Source organism: Fistularia commersonii, chromosome 16 (assembly GCF_037954325.1).
Source record: "Fistularia commersonii isolate RoL2024-O1a breed Wild chromosome 16, RoL_Fcom_v1.0, whole genome shotgun sequence".
NCBI lineage: Eukaryota > Metazoa > Chordata > Actinopteri > Syngnathiformes > Fistulariidae > Fistularia > Fistularia commersonii.
Genome location: NC_141299.1, coordinates 10,770,207 through 10,789,672, shown reverse-complemented (window position 1 = coordinate 10,789,672; position 19,466 = coordinate 10,770,207). Strand labels below are relative to the sequence as shown.

Genomic DNA, 19,466 nt, shown 5'->3' with positions numbered 1-19,466 from the left:
ATGTTGACCTATGAATTATGCTGACCTGTTGCTGCCTGGAATCTCTGAACAAGTCAGCATGACTGTGAGATTTCATGCCAAAGTGGAAGTGTTGAATCTTTCTGATTGCATAGATTTAAGAGATAAGTGGGTTGTGCACAGAGGTGCTTATGTCACGACTGTCGGCTTTGATGCAAAACAATGCTGTATCTTAGTTGTTTATTTTGCTTTGGTGATTTTAGCAACTCCAAAACACTTTATTAGCATTCAAATTCCTACAAGAGGGACCCACAGTACTGTGTGATGTTAATGGTCACATACTTTGGGGAAACAGAGCTGTTATCTCCTGTATATCAGTGATTATATTTTTTTTTCTTTTTTTTCCTATGTTAAATAACATGTGAAAATCTCTTCACAGTGTAATGATTTTTAGCATGTATGGGAAATATTTGCAATACTACTAGCTTGAAAAGTATACTAGGAAAAATATAACCAATTAAAAATGAAAGAATGGGTGTAAGGAAGGGAACTGCTGTGTAGTATACAAAAGGCTCTGTGGTTACTATTTTTAAACAACAGCATTCTTCAGTGCAATAACTACCATTTGGATGAGGAATATAGATGTTCATATCTTTAAAAGAATACAGATAATGAAGATGTGCAAGATATACTATCAAAGACAAGGCGTACCACTCTGAAGACGCTATTAACTTCTCACACATCCACAATAACCCCTCCTTGGCCCACAAACAAATTTTGCTGTTTTTTTTACACGTTTTTTTCCATTATGGAAAGATTTTTTGGTAATGGGAGGAATGTAGAAATAGAGGTGGTAAGATGGAAGGAGCGAGACATGGGTGGATGGCGGGAGGGAGGGAAGAATGAGAAAGAGAGATTGGTTTTCATGCCTGGTAGTCAGCGAGCCTGTAAATCTCCCAGGAGCGTAGTGGAAGACAGCAGAAGGTTGATAGTCATCCATCACTCCTGACAACCCCTCTGCTCTGGAAGGGCCTGACAGCACAGTCTTGCCTGAGCCAGGCGGAGACGGAGAGGAAGAGAGAGGAAAAAGAAGAGACAAGACGAAAGATAAATAGAAAGAGATGCTGCCTGCAGAATGAGCAAATTATCTCTTCTATGTTTAAAGCAGAAGAGGAGATGTAAGGGATGTGGAAAAATAAGGTGGGAAACCTGATGTATGGAGGGTAGAAAAAAAGGGAAGCGCTGTTGTTGGCTATTACTGTTGCTTTGTTCATCCCTGTGGCAGTGGTCTTGTCTCTGCTAAGGGACTGGATGTGGACAGACTAGAGGCAACACAATGGAGAGGGAAAAAAAACATGTCCATGAGCTAGTTAAAAAATTGCATTTTTCTCCTGTTTAAAAATATGACTTTTACTGCTTCTTCATTTTCTTTTTTTTTTAAACAGACACATTGATGTGAACCATGGCAAAGCTGATTAGGGACACACTTTCCTATGGTACAGTAGAGGAGACAATTCCTCTTACATGTTTTTTAATACAGACAAAGGTAGCGCAATTATATAATGTAACCAGTAACTAATCAAATACAGTTATCAAAATGATGATAGTACTTACAAAAAACCCTCGTCTCGAGGGAAAAATACTAGAGTAATTTCTAATACTTTAAGGATGCCAGGAGGTGAGGGGGCAACTTAGTGTTTGAAACATGGAAAATAGTCCAGCTTGAATTGTCATCAGGCAAGAAAAAGGGTTCAAGCTATAGGCCGAAACATAAGTCAAGTGAAACAGCGACGTCGGGCAAGGTAAAAAGGGGTTAAAAACAAGCAAAACTGTTGGTTTTGACATTATGTAAAGGAACCAAAGTTGTGTCATTGTACTGCTTCTTGGTAGGGGTTTTGCCTTTCTCACTTCAAATATATAATCTTCAGCTGTTTAAAGAACATCAAAATGTCATCACAGAACCAAATACACCTTTTCCCCGTCTGGTTTTCGTTCTTACAACAGGACATAATTACACTTTTCTTGTATGTCACCTCATGTATATGCATAAGCGAAAAGGGCAGCTTGCCATTGTGTGCTAGAATAGTCATTTTTTTAATGCAATAACAGGTACACATTGGAACAAAGCTGTAGCTAAAACAAATGCTAACGTGTCAGACCATGTGGACAAAAGTTGGAGACTTTGAAAGCTTGGATCACCATGAACACTCACTGTTGAATCTGTATCAAAAGAACTATGACTAAAGTTTTTATTGTAATACAATCTCAGTAATTATTTTGTGATTGATACTCTGCCCCACATAAACTTAGCACATGCTTAAGAAAGAAGAAAAATAATCAACTTTTCTCAATTTTTTAAAGAAATTTGAATATCAATAAGTTGGCAAATTGAACTAATATCAAGAGGAGCATGGAGCATTATTTTGTATTTTTGTTGTTATAAGTGGATTATGTAACCTATGGAAAAACTGTCTTATCTAGCTACTGTCTCCAGCTACAGTCTGATAATCTGATTATGAGCCTTGTGCAGTTATCGCCTGTGTAGGTGTGCGTAGGTGTACATACACACACACACACACACACACACACACACAAACACGCACGCACACACACACACTCACAGATGTGTACTTGTTGCTATAATGTGTCTGTCATTTTTATTTGGTAGACTAAACAAATAAAGAAGGTGACTTAATGTCCAGCAGATGTCATGTTTTCTGTCTTTTCTATGAATGATTAGGGTATATCTGGGGTTACAGTAGAGGACTAGAGAATGGATTATGAAAATCAATGTTTTGTGTGTGTGTGTGTTTGTGAGTGTATGTGTGTGACCTCCCTCACTGTCTGGAGGGTAACAGCCATTGCTGTCACTCAGTGTGAGAGGAACCCTAATTAAAGAAGTTCCCGTTGTACATTGCTTTACAATGGCAGAGAGAGATTGCCTTTCAACATGGTGGCCAATGCAGAAACTTCCCCCTCCTCTTGTTGAATAAAAGAGTCTGATACAAAAAGCCATGAATGCCTAAACCAAACAAAAGCTCTTTAAAAGACTGTCACCGTGCTATCTGATATCTCGTGGAACAGCACTGCTTTGAATAAATCTTTTTCAGTGAAGGAGGGAGAAGGAAATTAAAAGCTGACATTTAAAAGGCTGCTGCTGCAGCTTGTGGCCTCCAGGATCAATAGGTAGGTATCTCACCATGTCCCCTGCATATTAGCTCACTTTTGCCACAGGGCATTTCACACTAAGTGCAAACAAACCAGAGCTACAGTAGGCAAGCTACTGTCGAGAAATAATTGTCCTGTGCTTTTCAATTTACCCTAGGTTTGTTTGTTTGTTTGTGTGTGTGCGTCCGTGTGTGTGTGTTAAGCGTGCGCGCGTCCATGCAGCATGTCTTTTTTTTTATTGGCGGATGAGGAACAATCTGAACACACATTTTGCAGATCTCAATCTGCTTGAAACATACCCAACATTGGAAATGTTCAGTACAAACATTGAGGGACAACAACACAACATACAAATGATTCATTTAAAACTATCTTTGGATAGTTGTAGAGCAAATTTAGTATTGATTTTATCGCAGGTTTTCATGTCTGTGCAGTAACTAGAGTTAAAAGGTTTTAACAGCCTCCTGTTTGTATCCATAAATAAATTTTGCATTCATGATCGGGATTCTAAAATGTCAACACCAGCATTAAACTGATGATAAACAACAGAGTTGAATATCTTTGGGAATAATCAGCATGATTAATTATGAATGTTGTTCCCATCCATCTTTTTGTGATGTTTCCTGTGACATTTCCTTTTGTCAATGCTGTCAACATGTGACCTTGAACAATTTATGTACTTCAGTTATTCAAGGCTGTTCATGTAAAGGTACCTCTGAAGGATTAAGCATTCTCCCTCTGTTTACTGACATGCAAAGACACACACATATGTCTGGCCCAATCCTTGCAAGCTTATGACCAATGTCCTCTCCTATAGGGGCAAGGGCTGTCCCTCAGTGTCCCCTTGTCATGCTGTTATCGTCATCTAATGCTGTTTTGTGACCTTCTTTGCTGTCACTAGGCTTTACAGGAGCTTAGCAACAGCTGAGCTGCCCTGCTTGAACAGACCTTCACCATAATGTCACCCAAGGGAGTAACCCCAAACCTACTAAAAAGACTTTCTGTTTTTTGAGAATGCTAAAACCTGAAGCAGGCAATGCAGGCAAATAGAGTAGCTTTTGGAGCGATTAGCAGCATTTGGAAGGAAAACAAGAGCTTCCCCAAATCTAATGCGCACTTGTGTTTAAACAAACTATCTTATAACGTCAATGAGAACACCACCAAGGAATCGGTCAAAATTGAATATTTAAATGTGTTGAATTCACTGGAAAGGCAATATAAGTTTTAAATGAAACTCTACTTGAAATGTTATTCACCCTACACCCCGGCTAGAATCTAACAAGAAAGCTTCTCACTGGGTTTATTCCGTTGACTATTTTAAGGGTGAAGAGCAACGCCACAAAGTCTGCTCTCATCTGAACAGAAGGCCAGCACTGGAGTAATATCTTCAAATACTTACCCCAGTCAGAACATGTGCTGCTGCATTATGGACAATTTGCTGGTCTTGGGCACTCTGCTTTTTCAATCGGGATAAAATAGCAAAATTGTAGTAGCACAAATGTATGGATAAGGATTTCTGCATCCTTAAATGACTAGACAGGCCTCATCTAAGTCATGTTTCTTAAGTGGTTAAAGGCAACTCTGGTAACTGTTTTAATATGAAAGACAAAAGAACGTGTCCTGTCAAAGAACACACTGAAGGTTACTAACTCTGTTACTGCATGAATAACACTGTCATCCAAAGACAGTGAAGTTTCATCAAAATGATTCAGCCTTGCTGGTCCAGTGATTATCATTTCTGTCTTGGCTGGGTTTAGGAGTAAAAATATTGCTGATCACCGCCTCTTAACAGCAACCAGGAACGCACCAAGTCTAGTGAATCCAGTCCATCTATGCTCAATGGCGTGTACAGCTGCAGATCATCTACACAGCCGTGAATTACTTATAAATGTTGATTATGCACTTAAAAAATGCAAGTAAAATAAATAGTCCCGACATGTCTTAATTATATCCCTGCTTAATATCACCATATTCTGGTTAAGGTCTTCAGGAAATGTCTTATTTTAAGTACTGCTTTAACCTAGTTCATATCAGATTATTTCAATCCATGTAAACCTACTCAAAGCTGTTGTTCACCGGGTCAGTCCTATCTGAGATTATTCTTCACAGTTTCACTGAGTCCTCAGATTCTGTGGTACTACATTCAGCAACGCACGTCCACTTGAAAAAGAATAATCTGTTATAGAACTAAAATGTTCATCAGTGGGGGAAAAATCATTAATCAAAACATAATCAATGAGAACATATTAATGTTTTCAACATCCAAGCATATTTTAAAATAGGGATGTAATACCTGCTGTGTGGTGCACGGGAAGAAAGACTACACTGTTTTTTAAACACATCTACATCACATCATCATCATCGCACCAACTCATGCCACCTCACAAGGCTCCAATTTTGGGGAACACCTTTACTTCATCCCTTTTGTTTTGAGTGTGTTTTATCAAGTTCGTTTTGGTTTCATTTTCCAATATACACAGTGGCATCCAATGTATTATATGTGCTTCTGAACAAGCATGCTTGTATCAGAGGCTGGGTGTGTATTTTGTGCTCTTGGCTTTTTTCAGGTATTCTCCAGTTCTGTGGTCCAATGATACACTGCGCGTCAGTGATCAGACCGATCAAAGACAACAAGGGGGGTCAGGTCGAGCTGCCAGCAGCTATCAGCCTCTCTCTACTCTAATGGCTATAGACAGGCCTCACAGATCTGCTCTGCTGGGTTGTGTTATGCTGTGAGATCAGTGTAGCCAAGGTGAATCAGTGAGCCGCACCCTATTGTTGAGGAAGGGTATCGAGTACCAAATATACAGGTTATCACCTCATCCTTGGTAAACGTGTCTTATCTAATTTGAGTTCATTAAAAAAAGAAAGAAAGAAATTCTGTCAAAGTGGCCGCTACACTTCATTGCTCATTAATTTATAGATTTATGTCAAATCTAATACCCACTATAATGTTTGCTCTTTTCATAACCGGTATTTCTTGCTATAGGAATAAATGCTAATACTTATACTTATAGGTCTCACTTAATAATTTTGCAATATTTTGAGCAATAGTCTATCACCGTTTTACTAATAGTCCTCAGCCACAAATATAAAACAGTTGTATTGTTATCAGTATTTTCATGTGTGACCTCCAATTAGCTGAGCAATCATGTAGAAATACTTTTTTGTAGAGTAACACCTATGAGCTCTGCTTCTCTCACAGTATGGGTCTAGAGGGCAGTGCAATGGTCAGCCCAGAAGCTGTCTCAGTTCTCAGGTATATCAGGTACCTGATACATACATGTACATTTTGGCTGCAAGCTCAATGAAAAACGTGTGGCTCATTTGTTCGACTCAGTTTTCACAGTTCCAAAGCATTAATTTCCTCCAAAGAGGTATTTGTCTATGTTTCTAGAATGCTAAACAATGAATATCTCAAGACGGTGTTTGATCCTAAATTCAATCCCTGCCTTAGGCGACATAAAGAATGAAATATTAGCCCCTGTGGCTGGCTTTTAAGTATGTTTTAAAGGTTGCTGGAAATTGATACCAACCACTGTAAAATCATGTAACTGAGAAAGGAAGGAGGAAGTAAATGGTGTGGACAGGATTATTCAAGTTGCTAGATATTTCTGTATGAGAAAGGAAAAAAAAAAGCTTGCAACAACAAAAGTACTTTTTGATTCATAGTTCAGTTCAAACAAGCTGTGTGTTTCTCCTGTAACATCATAGGTATTTGCTGCTGGGAGGAAGTACAAATCTGAATTTATCATGTTGCCGGCTACTACCAACCCTAGAGGTCATATCAATCATTCTCTAGAGTGGCTGATGAAATTTTGAAGGCTTCTCCAATGCGGAGTAGTTATTTACAACATTTTTGTTTGACTTGACTTTGCTTTTCAGTTCAATAATTAAGGGTGTCATCAATGTGGTGTATATACTTTCCTTTGCACGTGTTGTTGCACCACAGATACCTGTTCCACTCTGCCATACAGCATTGATGGGGACAACAAAGGTTTTGACACGCTTCGTCGACATGACAGCTCAGACAGCCTGGATGTTAATCTCTTCTAACTGCTCCCAGCCTAATTAAATCTTCCGGGGCATCACACGTGCAGATAGTGCACAAGGACACTCACACACACACACACATGCACACACAATCACTCATGGTGAGCTCTAAATTGGTCCTAGTTGGCCATGAGTTTTAATGATCTGTAGAATTGGCCCCAGAGCTCCTTTGTTTTGTTTTAACAAATTTGTGTCTTTGACCTATTATCATTGTTGTCATTAGCAAGTTCATAATAATGCCATGACTGTGAATGCCACAAAAAAAAGAAATTGTCTTTTTTATAAATGGAAATGTGTAAATCTAGGAATGAACAGCCTCTCATGTGCACACAGTTTATTATGTAAATTGGAAACTGCTTATTGAATATGGAAATATGATGCCTTACCAGTGATTTGTGTAGTTACATTTTGACTTGCCATTGAAGTTACGCTTTAGCTTTTTCAAACACAATTTACAAGTATGAGTCTGAAAGTTCTGCTTCTGTTTATGTTGTTTACACTTTACACTAACAAGTTGTAAGATGAAGCAATAAGCATACCATGTGCTTTAAGAAGAGAGATACAGAGGAAGACAATAAAGTGTTAATCATATTTGATTAGAAATCCAATGTGAATTAGGATGCAGTGAGCTATCAACTATGTGTTATGTAGAAATATTTTGATGCTGCCATTATACCACAGATTGCAGGCATAGGTTGACCATTGCTTAAATAAATCTTTTACTCTCATTCAAAAAACAGAAAATAACAAAACTAGTAAAAAAAGACATATTGAGACATGCTTGTCAACTCACAAGAAAACATCTGTTAGCTTTTCCAGTGTCTCTATTCTTTCCTTCATTTATTCCTTCGGAGTATTTCGCAAATTAAAATTGAATGTTCTTGCTAATACAACTTAAGAGAGTTCAATAATGTGTCCACAACTGTGCACCTTATTCATTAAGAATGCACACTGATTGACATCACATTTCTCCCCCCAAAAAATCTAAAGAGAAAACTTTAATTTCAGAATCAAACATCACAAACACAACAATATAAAGTCCTCATAACCTGGTTACTACACCAGAGCTGAGTTGCTTTAACCCTCTGTATCTCCATGTGGATTTATGCTGGAGAACAATTATAGTTGCCATATCAATATTGTATCTTTACATTGGCATTGTGTACATTGGCATGCCAAACTTCATGACATAACTGACATAACTGCTGAAAAAGATAAACGTATACATTCAATGGATGTCATTCTAAGGTCAGACGTAAATGTCCCTTGCACCTGACCATCCAGCCAGCAGAGCCTGGTTTTCCTATTCACAGAGATTTTGCTTTTCTTGCCCTTGTTTATCAGCTTATTCTATTCTCCTGATCTTTTTTGTCCATTTCCACCCATACCTTTCCATCTGCTTGACTGTCTCCCACCTTTTTATGTATTACTCTGCCTGTTATTCCACCTTCTTCTTCCTCCCCAGTCCTATGTCTCTGTCATCTGTCCAGTCTCAGCTCTCTCTGAGTTAAACAGGTTGAACAAATAGATTACAAACAGTGGGCAGAGTGAAGCTAAGGAGGTAGACAATTTGAATTAGTTGTGGAAAAGAATTGGGTAGGAGGCTGTGCAGTCAAAGAAAGCTAGGGAAGTCAGAGTAAGGCTGTATTTGCCTGAGGGGAAAAGGCTGAAAAGTAGCTCTTGCAACAGATGTGCGGGGCAGTAAAGTGTAATTGAAATGCCAGCAGCAATGGTCTTATCTCCCTGCAACAGGAGCCCGCTGCCAGTCTCAACATCAGTTAGATGTCATTTTACCTAGGTCTGAATCAGCCTGCCACAATCCGCAATCCACATTCCTCTGATGCTAGGCAGGAGGAAAAGGGAGAAATAGGGGGATGGTAGAGGAGAAAGAAAAGAATGGGGGGAGGGCGGGTAGTCTATAATAGGATTTCAGTAGCACCCAGTTAACTTTCACCACCTAGACTTCGTTGGTAATTTGATATGCCCCATTAAAAGGATTCATTTACCTCACTACAGTATTACTATTGTCATTCATTTGACCTTGAAAAGTATATAATATATATTTATATATTTCTCAGTTCACACTTTGCTTTTCCCCTGATCCTAATCATGCTCGAAGTCCTTGGTCAAATTGAGGTAGGAAACCAGAGGCTGCAGCTGTCCTTTGCACTGCAGGCAACTGCAGGCAAAAGTTAATAGTTCCATAGTTCCAGCTAGCATTTATTCCTATGGTGAGAACCACATGTCCTATGGTGAGAACCATAATGTCCCACCATGACCCACCCTGTGAGTGTGTGTATGTGTGTGTGTGTGTGTGTGGAGGGGGCTGCTTTTGGTTTTATGGACTGTTGTTATCAATAAAACCAGATAAGTTGATTTCTTTCCTAACAAAAGCGAAAAAGAAACTGAATTTGGGGCTCTTATGCTATGTAAAAGGTCTGTGTGAGAGTCCCCTTGCTTCAGATAAGACATCCAACATTGAACTTTTGCAAATTGTGTGTGTGTGTGTGTGTGTGTGTGTGTGTGTGTGTGTGTGTGTGTGTGTGTGTGTGTGTGTGTACTCATATATGTATACAAACACTCACACACACATATGTACAGTGTTCAAAATAATACCAGTCCAACATGACTAACTAGATCCTTCACTGTTTTTGGTATAAATTATAGTACTACGTGGCAAATAATTTACCAGTAGGTGTAGTGGAGTCAGAGAAACCAACAGACCCAACATGCATGATATGACTGCTCCTGAGTCTGTGTAATTGAATAATTTAGTGAAAGGGGTGTGTTCAAAATAATAGCAATGTGGAGTTCTATCAGTGAGGTTATTCAATATGTGAAGAAACCGGTGCCATTCAGGTGGCCAGCACATGTTGTACATGCAGTTCTCGCTGAAAATCTGAGAACGATGGGTCATGCCAGACATTGTTCAGAAGAACTGTGTGCTTTATGTTAATGGGAGAAGGGGAAAACAAATAAAGAAGTGCAGAAAATGATAGGCTGCTCAGCTAAAATGATCTACAATGCTTTAAAATGGAAAGCCAAACCAGAGAGACATGGAAGAAATGTAGGACTGCCATTCGAATGGATCAAACAATAGCCAGAATGGCATAGACTCAGCCAATGATCAGCTCCAGGTAGATCAGAGATGGTCTGAAGTTACCTGTGAGTACTGTGACAATTAGAAGACGCTTGTGCGAGGCTTGTGTGAGACTTCTGTTGGCAAGAAGCCCCCGCTAAGTCCCACTGTTGAAAAAAGAGACGTGCTGAAGAGGATACAATTGGCAAAGAACATACTTGCAGCACAGATGTGAAGCAGTTCTCAAAAAACAGTGGTTATACAACTAGATATTATTTTTTTCTGATTCACAGGAACAGTATATTGAGTAAATATTTGAGTTTGTAACGAAAAATGCAGACACTGCTATTTTTTTGAACAGCCAAATATAATTTTTTCCTTCATTTTCTGTTAAGTAATTAATATACTGAGGATTTTGGGCTTAACTCGCATTTTAAAAAACACCGTTATTTTGAACACAACTGTATATATACAGCACATGTGGATATGCATTTGCTTCCATGTTAAATCATGTATTGTCTGCATCCAGTTTGGATTACAATCCTTCTTCCTTTGCATTGTTGCATCCAAATTATTATGCCCATAAAAATGTAGAACCTCATTATCGATAGAGGCCACAAAAAACACCAAACGTTAAAGTTTAACAGATTTCGTGTTTCTCTTTCAGAGGGTCATTTTCAACATTGTCAACTTCTCAAAGACAAAGAGTCTGTATAGAGATGGCATGTCTCCTGTGGTCAAGTCAACCAGCAGGCCCAAATGGTAAGTGGATCACAATAAAATAAGTAGTTAAAATCACTTAAAGGTGAAGTTTATGACTTTGTGTTTTGCATTTCATATTATGCAACATCCTCAGCTCCCCTCTAAAGTTTGACTCATCATGGTGTCACTAGAATACTGGAACAGCAGTCATTCAGTTTGAAATTCATGCACTTTTGATAAACTTATTACACACACAAACAGTCCAAGACTGATACAATGCGAGTCAATGTTTTTAGGTGCATTAGCATGTGAGTCCTCGGTCGCCGGGATGACGGCTGTCTAATGTAATAACATTTGAGTGATGGCTGCAGAAATGTGTGCGTGCGTGCGTGCGTGCATGTGCGTGTAAATGAAAAGGTGTGGCAGGAGGAATCCAGGATGGTGCAACGGGGCGGGTGGGTGCGGCATCTGCCAAGCAGGCTGGTATATTCAGTGGGGCGAGGAGGGAGAACATGGTAGTGTGATGAAGTGTTGCCGTCCAAGATAAGACCTGACATCTGTCATCAGTTGATGGAGGGCATCCACAGAAACGCCAGGCATCTGCCACCCTGAGCTGTCTGCGTCTGTTAGCCTAGCCCCTGCATCGCCCATACTGTAGCACGCCAGTTGCAGGCTAATGGGGAGAGACAATGGGCACAACACCGTAGACAGGGAAGATGAACTGCTGTCTTCAATACAACACAGTGCAACATGATGCAGCTCAGCATGGATGGTTTTCTCTCTCTCTCTCTCTCTCTCTCTCTCTCTCTCTCTCTCTCTCTCTATTTTGACTTGGTGTAGTTGGAACTTTGGACACAGAGTTTGTCTGCAGTGCTTGTGGAGATATGACATTTTCAGAGCCAGAGCCACTATTGTCTCATCTTTCCAACCATTTATTTACAGTGAAGCTGGTAAGTGCTTGTTGTAAAATTGGTGTTATTTCTCAGGTGAGTGTTGTTATACTGTCAGTTAAGTTACTGTTCAGGAAGCACAGTCAGCTCAACTCATATTTTTAACTGGGATAGTAGTTTCAAACATTAATTGTTGTTCAGTTTAATTACTTTTTTTATGTCATAAAGAATGATTTTGATTCTTAGTGGTCAGTCCCAAATATTAATCTTTACAGCTCTCTTTTGCTTATGTAACACGTAGTGATCTATCAAAAGAAAGTTTTTGTTTTTGTTTTAGTGAGCTTGAACGATATGGTATTTAGTTGATAGAGACAGCAGGAGTCAACAGTGGGGTCTGACTCCATTTGTTTCCCTGTGCTAATTGTGTTCTGACACCTCCTTCTGCACCTCTTTCAGTTCCATCAACCAGGTTTCATGTCTCATACTCTTGCAGGGCCATTTTCAACTGGCTGGGGTTTCCAAGCCTCCAGCTGATATTGTTTGTGTCCCCACAAAGTGGTCAAGATGCTTTTAACACAACAACCCATCTTTGACTTTCTGTGAACACTACAATGCACAAACAGCTCTGAAAGTAGCAATCTTTTTTTGACAGTTGCTGATATGGAATAAATAAAACAGGCAGAGTGTGTAGAGCTTTATCTGTCTGATTCAAACTCGCACAGGACAGGATAAAGACGGTACAGAGCGATGGGATGATGAAGAGAGGGAGAGGGAGACTGAGAGAGAGAGAGAGCGAGAGAGACTTACATGGAATTAGACAGAAAGGTTAGAAGAAGAAAACCCCAAAGTACAAAAAAGTGAGATTACGGAGACAGCTAGACGGGGAGGAGAGAACGAGCAAGGGTGAGCTGGAAAAGATTGCTCTCTCGCCCATCCAAGCAACACCCTCATGTCTATATTTATCAAAAAATTGTCAGTATTAGCCCAGAAGTTGAAGCCTTTATCTCCATGTGCAGGTACCTTATGTCCTAGGGCCTCAGCATCCTTTGGTGGTAGAGGCTGCAGGGCTTGGCTGGCCTCGGCAAGCTGGGCGTCTCAGAGAGACAACTGGCTGATTGCAGTCCGGCACATTCAGAGCTACAGGAAGGATCTATCCCTCATCCCTCTATCACTCTCTCTCCATCCCTCACTCCATGACCTATCACATTCTTGATATGGGAACATCACGTCGGCCGTGACCATAGTATTTGACATTAAATTCTAATGCATGGTACATGTCTGATAAAATATTAAGTGATGGATGAAATAATTAAAAAGTTTTACAGCACATATGCATTTAAAATTCCAGACACCTTCCCGCAAGACAAATACTGATGGAGAGCATATTGATGTGCATGACATATTAGTTTGTCTGTTTTGTGTGCATTACTGTATAAATGATGTTTGACTATGTCAGTCAGTAAATTATGAAAGATTACTGAGCTTTGACCATATCATTTCAGATCATTGCACAGTATATACAAAATTCTGAAATGTTTAAGCATGAATCCTTTGCTTGGTTTTTGGAGGTAATACATTCACCAGCCACTTCACCGGGTACACTTGTGCAATCCACTTAGATTTGCGTTTTAAAAAAATCCTAATTGCCCTACTTTTGACCAATCCTGGCAGATAACTCAATTGTGACTAATTTTATGTTTTCAAACAGAAGTTGTCTAGAACTGATATCTGATCCCCCCCTTAAGTAAATATGTCGAAACTTTCTAGTTGACCAACTTCATTTCGAGAATATAGCAAGAAAAAAATGTGACAGAATGATATGACTCTTGAAAAGTAGCTTTTTATCAACCAAAAAATACTCCAAAACACATATAATAATTATAAATTACAGTAGAATGGCCTTGCATAGTAATTTTAGTTCAGACCATTGCGCGGCTACACAAATTATTTTGAAAAATATATACATTTTGACATGTAATTTTAGTAAAGAGTTTTTTGTTTTTTTTTTTTCCCAAAAAACTATGAACCAATGAAGATCAACAGACTAGAATTATGCTGAAAAATGCAGTCAAAATACTGGACCAGTGAATATTGCCCAGGGACACAATGGCAGTACAGCATTTAGCAATCCCACCTTCCATCAAGAAAGTTCCTGGCTTCCTCCCAAAGTACAAAGAAATGCAGTAAGTTGGTTGAAGACCAGAGGTGAATGAGAGACTAACTAGTTGTATGTCGGTATACTTGGCCTTGTGATTGACTGGTGACCAGTCCAACGTGAACCCTGCCTCTCATCCGGTGTCAGCTGGGATTGACTCCAGCATTCCTGCCACCCTGCAGGAGAGGCAGTATAGATAACAATATATATATATAACAATATGAACCTGTCTTTGGCAAATACAGGCTTTGTTTGTAGACTTTTGCATTAACATTTGGTCAATATTGTAATGCTGCTTAGCAACATTAACATCGTAGGTCGGTATTCTAGCAGTTTCTCTCATTTTGACCCAAACAAACGAGGAAGAGGCTGAAAAATAACATGAACACCATTTGACATATGTTTTAAATATGTTGCTGAAAGGCCATTAAGCAATCTAGAGACTTAATACTAACATCTATTTATGCTTATTTTGTGGATTTTTCAAACCTTTTAGCAGAGTAAAATATATTAACAAGAAATGTTAACAGTAATTACCCTTTAACCTTAAATATGTTCCTACTTCTTTGTCAGTCAGACCATGTTTGGAGGGAAATAAGACTTTGAGATGTGAAAACTAACAGTTAAAAGCCATAATTGGAGGAAAAAGGTCACCAGGCATTGCTTCTAAAGTTAGAATAATCTAACCTTGATCAAGGGTAAATGCTTTTATATGAGAGGCAAACAAAATCCAAGAGTGCTTTTGATGCAGTTGTGCTGAGCTCCAAGTCAGTCAATCAGCCAGTAGTCGGTCGGTCCAATTTTGCTTTTCTATCAAAAGTGTTCCTGTAAGCATGTGATGCAACACTATGGTGAAATTCTATTTGGAGACGTCTACCTCTCCACTGGTGTGCGTGTTAGCAGTAATTGTTCTGTCAATCAGCACAGCTCTGGCCTGCTGCTTCTCTTGCCACTTGCTAAGCTCTTGCAAAGGGTGAGGGGTGAGAAAAGGGGAGGAACGGTTGAGGAAAAGACAGAGGATACTACTGATCTCTGTATTGTTCCTTGCTCCCCTTTATCTGTCTTTACAGCATTCTCTTTAAAATTGCCTATCTTCAATGGTTTCACTTTCTTTTGTCTTTCCATATCAATCCTTTGGTTTATAAATGTTGCATGTTATGTGGATTGCTTTCTTTGTATATCTAAATTATGAGAAGCTCTGCAGTCCAGTCAAATACAATACATATGAACAAATGCAAAACAACAGGTATTCTGCAGTCATAACTTCTATCCTATAATCGTTTGATTTTCTGACAAATTATCTTCAACCATTAACAGAGGATTCCAGAGAAAGGGCAACAAAAGGAATATGAGTTAGTTTTCATAATGCTGACATTTACAATTCTCTTTAATACAGTAAATGGACTCAGAATAGAAATGTTGATACTGTGAGTTAGCAGTGGAAAAATCTGACTGTATCATGTAAAAGGTTGTATTTGAACTTCACATTTTGCATTGTCTTTGTGAAGGAAAGTCCACCAGCCAGCATAATAGGAAACCCTCCTGTTTGTTGTTCTTGCGCTTCTGAGCTGAGCTATTTGATAGTATAGTGAGGTATGAGTCTTTTTTTGAGGACAGTGTCAGGAAGACGACTGGAAGCAATCAAAGTGAAAAGCTTGTGTTCGAGCAGCCCAACTGACTCCTTGGATTCAGCAAGTACGCATTCTCCTGTTCCCTCTCCTCCCCTGCCACCAAGCTACTTGCACAATTAACTGTGTGGCATGCCTTTTAATAATAGACATTTTAATTGTCGACAGATGAAGAGTGATGCAAAATAGCTAATAGCTTGAGCTAATTAATAGGGGAATTGAACGCTTGTTAATTAAGGGCAAACAGGACAAGGACCGGCTCGGGTAATTTGAGCAATAAAACCGAGACTAACGATTCATTTCCAAACAGATTCGCTTCATAAACACATCAAGCAGTCCCCGTTTTGCTGTATGAGAACACTTATAACCCCCGGTCCTGGCATTTTTTTTTTTTTTTCAAACTGCTGCTATATCTCTCATCCAAATCAGACACAAAACATTTGAAAAATATCTTTACACTTGCAATACACACAGGAGATGTAACTGGAGATGTTAAACAGCTTTCAACAAATGCTCAACAGCAAGAAAACTTCTATTAATGTCCTCAGAATGTTATGATATAGACTATCTGCAACAAGTGACTCAGTGGTACACTGGATTTTTAATTGCTTATTTAGTTTGAAGAAAATTGTATGGAAATTGCGTAATTCCCATGTAGATCTCGGCCTAAATTGCAGGCGATTAATGTTGATACTTAGTACCAATGGTTTGTTCCTCCGATTTTCCCCTTACCTTATCCTGTGGCCATTACTGTTAGATATAAGGCAAAATGAAAGTAACTCCTTCTGAGAATATCGTAGCTTTACGGTCTTTTGCATCTGCAGTTTTCAGTTTCACTGCCTTCCCGAAGTGCTTTACTCAAAATAATTGTTGAGACACATTCTCTCTCCCTGCATCATTGTTCTCTGCTTTGGTATTTGGATTTAATTTCATCTTATGTTTTGTTTTGGGTTTTTTTCTGTTGCTGTGAACTCATTTTTTTTAAGTCCACAACCTAACTGTTGAAGGTCTTTTTAATAGTCTTTTGGTTTTTATAGGAGCCTTAGATTAAAATAATAGATTGTTATATATTACATTTTTCTTCTCAGCATTGTCTGTACGATTAGGGAGATGACACACAACTTTCAATAAAGATCAACTGTAGTAGAAACAGACATATAGGCATGTACTCACACACAGACAAAATGACACACATAAACAAACAAAATATTTATCAGAGGCTTGCATACCAAGAGGAAATTGAGAGTTATGCATTTGTCTGAATAAATATTTAGATGACATCCAGTTTGTTTGTGCGATTAAAAAGCAAAATTGGAAGATGTGTTCATGCCTTAATCCGTGTCTCTGAACCTTTAAGAGAGAAAAGTGATCACAGACCTTCATAAAAATGAATGGCACCTCTCACTATTTCTACTTGACTCTCCCACCTTATTTTCCATTACAGTTCTAATTCTTCATTTGGGACAAACCAGAGTAAGACACAAGTGAGAGAGAAAGAGAGAAGGAGAAAGACAGAAGAGCTTTAATCAGAACAATCAGCAGCTTCCATGTTCACAGAAACTCATTAGCATGCTGCCAGAGGAAGTGAGAGAGGATTATGAGGACAAAAATAATGGAACAAAATGTGACAAATAGATTAATAATCTCCTAGATTAGGATAAGGATGTTTTTGTGTTAGTTTGGGTCGTGGGTGGCGCACAACAGCAGTGCTGTTTAAATGTTTCTTGCACAGAAAGGACAGAAAAAGGAGAAAGAGTGAGGGTTAATGCGACAGTCGCAACTTGCTTCTGGCTCTCCATTCAACCCACAAATGACTTACCTGGACAGTTTTATGTTTGCCTGGAGGAGAATTAAAAAGGCTCTTCATTTCCCCTTTACAGGCTGGGTACACATGTCAGCTCAGCCCTCCCTGAAAGCGCTCTAATCTAAATGCTTTTGTCAGGGGAGATTTGGTAGATTGCAGCAGGCAGAGGTACAAATTGGTTGTGTCATCTTATAATGAACTAGGTGAGGCGTTGCAGTTTTTCTGCAGCCAATACTCCCCTGATTACTGTACTGTAAGTCAGCGGCTGGCTTTAGTATCTCAGATGGAGGACCCCATCATCGCTCCTCGTTGCTCCTGTAAGCTGACCTCATGAACTTCTCAAAAATATGTAGTGCTTTCAAACTCTGGTATGACACATGACAAATTCTCTTGCTCAGCATGTATACATTAATATTTGGTCCCAAGATAAATTTGCGTCTGGAAGACGCTACTACATGCATCGCACAATACTACGCAGGGATGCTGATGCTTGGCTTTTGGCTGTCTGGAGTTTTCTGGTTGTGGTCAGCAAGATGGCAAGCTGACCCCATGACTCCAGCTTAAGGATTATCTCAGCAACTCCACAAAGCCATGAAGTCAGGTGTTTCTGAGAAAGAGTAGTGCAACCTGGGGTTGGACGGCACAACATAGATGTTTGTTGGTGTGCGTGTTTGAGTTTGTGTGTGATTGCGTGTGTGTGGACCCACACAAATATCGCCGACCGAGGCTGCAGTGAATTCCTTAAGGTTTGCAAACTTAACAGTGGTATGGAGCCTCATAGATGCTTCTGCAGAGCCAGTTTTTGCAATTGGCTGGCCCTCAAAGTGTGTCTGCTCTCTTCTCCTCTCTTTTGAAAGCAGATCCTTGAAGAAATCCTTCTCGTCTCCTAATTGCATTCGCCTCTCCTCAACCTATCTTGTTCTCCTGTCATTTATGCATAAACTCTCTCAATGTTGATTTACAGAGGCACAGCTCACACACCAACGCACACACAGAACTCTCAGCAGTCTTTCATTTGTGCTAGATGTCATTTGACCATGTCCCTTTTCGACTTTGTTCACACACCAAATACCTTCAGTAAATTTCTACTTTCGGTTTGCTTTTTTTGTGTGTCAAGACACTTCAGAGGATGTGTTGCGTGAATGATTGTATTGAAATGGGTCTCCTCTCTTTGTTGCTCAAATGCATCTGGGTGTCAGAGATGTGAGCAGTGAAATGGAGTGTGAAGTTCAGGGGATTGGACTGTCTAGAAATTCACAACTATGATTTAATTACTACAATAGAGTTAAACTTACGAGATAGAAAAGAGAAATAAAAGCAATTTTATTGAAAAAGGATGTATTCACTCTCCCCCTCTCGCCACCCATTTTGACTGTCAGTGCGATATGAAACAGGACAAACATTATACTATTGGGGAGCCATCAAAAAATACTGATGTCCTGTATGTCGAAGTTATAGAACCCATTACAAAGATTTTTGTGAATGAAAGGACATTTGGGATTTTTTAGGATCCCAATGTTTGGCTTTTGTGCCTGGTAGTTGGACTGTCATATTTCCAGCTCCTTATCGCAGACTTTTAAAGTCTTGGGGTTTACCAGCTGTAACCTTAATTTATTGTTAGAGTGACTTGTTTTGATGATGTGTAGAGTGGCTTCACATGCCACAAATGATTCACAACAAGGGATACTTAAATTGTCAATGTCAAAGTTGACTCTTAAAATGGCCATTTAACACAAATCCCCCATGCCTTTGGCCACAGTACAATGCAAGATAAAAGCTGGAGCTGACAGTTTAGACTGGAGCTAAAGTATTGTTTTGGTACAGAGTGATGCCACCCAGCAAAACTGTGAGTGTGTATGTGTGGATGTTTGTCTGTGTTTGTGTGCATTTGTTTATCACATTTTGCCTCCAAGGCCTTGAGGGTGCGCATGATATGTGCACATGGTTTCCTCTGTGAATGTGTGCATCTGTTTGTACTCGCTTGTGTTTATGTTTGTCAGCATGTTTGTTGACGACACTGTAGGACATC

The 19,466-nt window shown here is 39.3% G+C and overlaps 1 protein-coding gene across 1 annotated transcript in view; it reads left to right on the top strand.

Annotated features, from left to right (window-relative positions):
- Positions 1-19,466, top strand: part of agbl4 (AGBL carboxypeptidase 4) — a 281,454-nt gene that overhangs the window by 99,012 nt on the left and 162,976 nt on the right. The window contains exon 4 of the mRNA XM_086161185.1: positions 10,926-11,020. Coding sequence (XP_086017311.1) covers positions 10,926-11,020 — 95 coding nt within the window. The remainder of the gene's footprint in view (positions 1-10,925; positions 11,021-19,466) is intronic.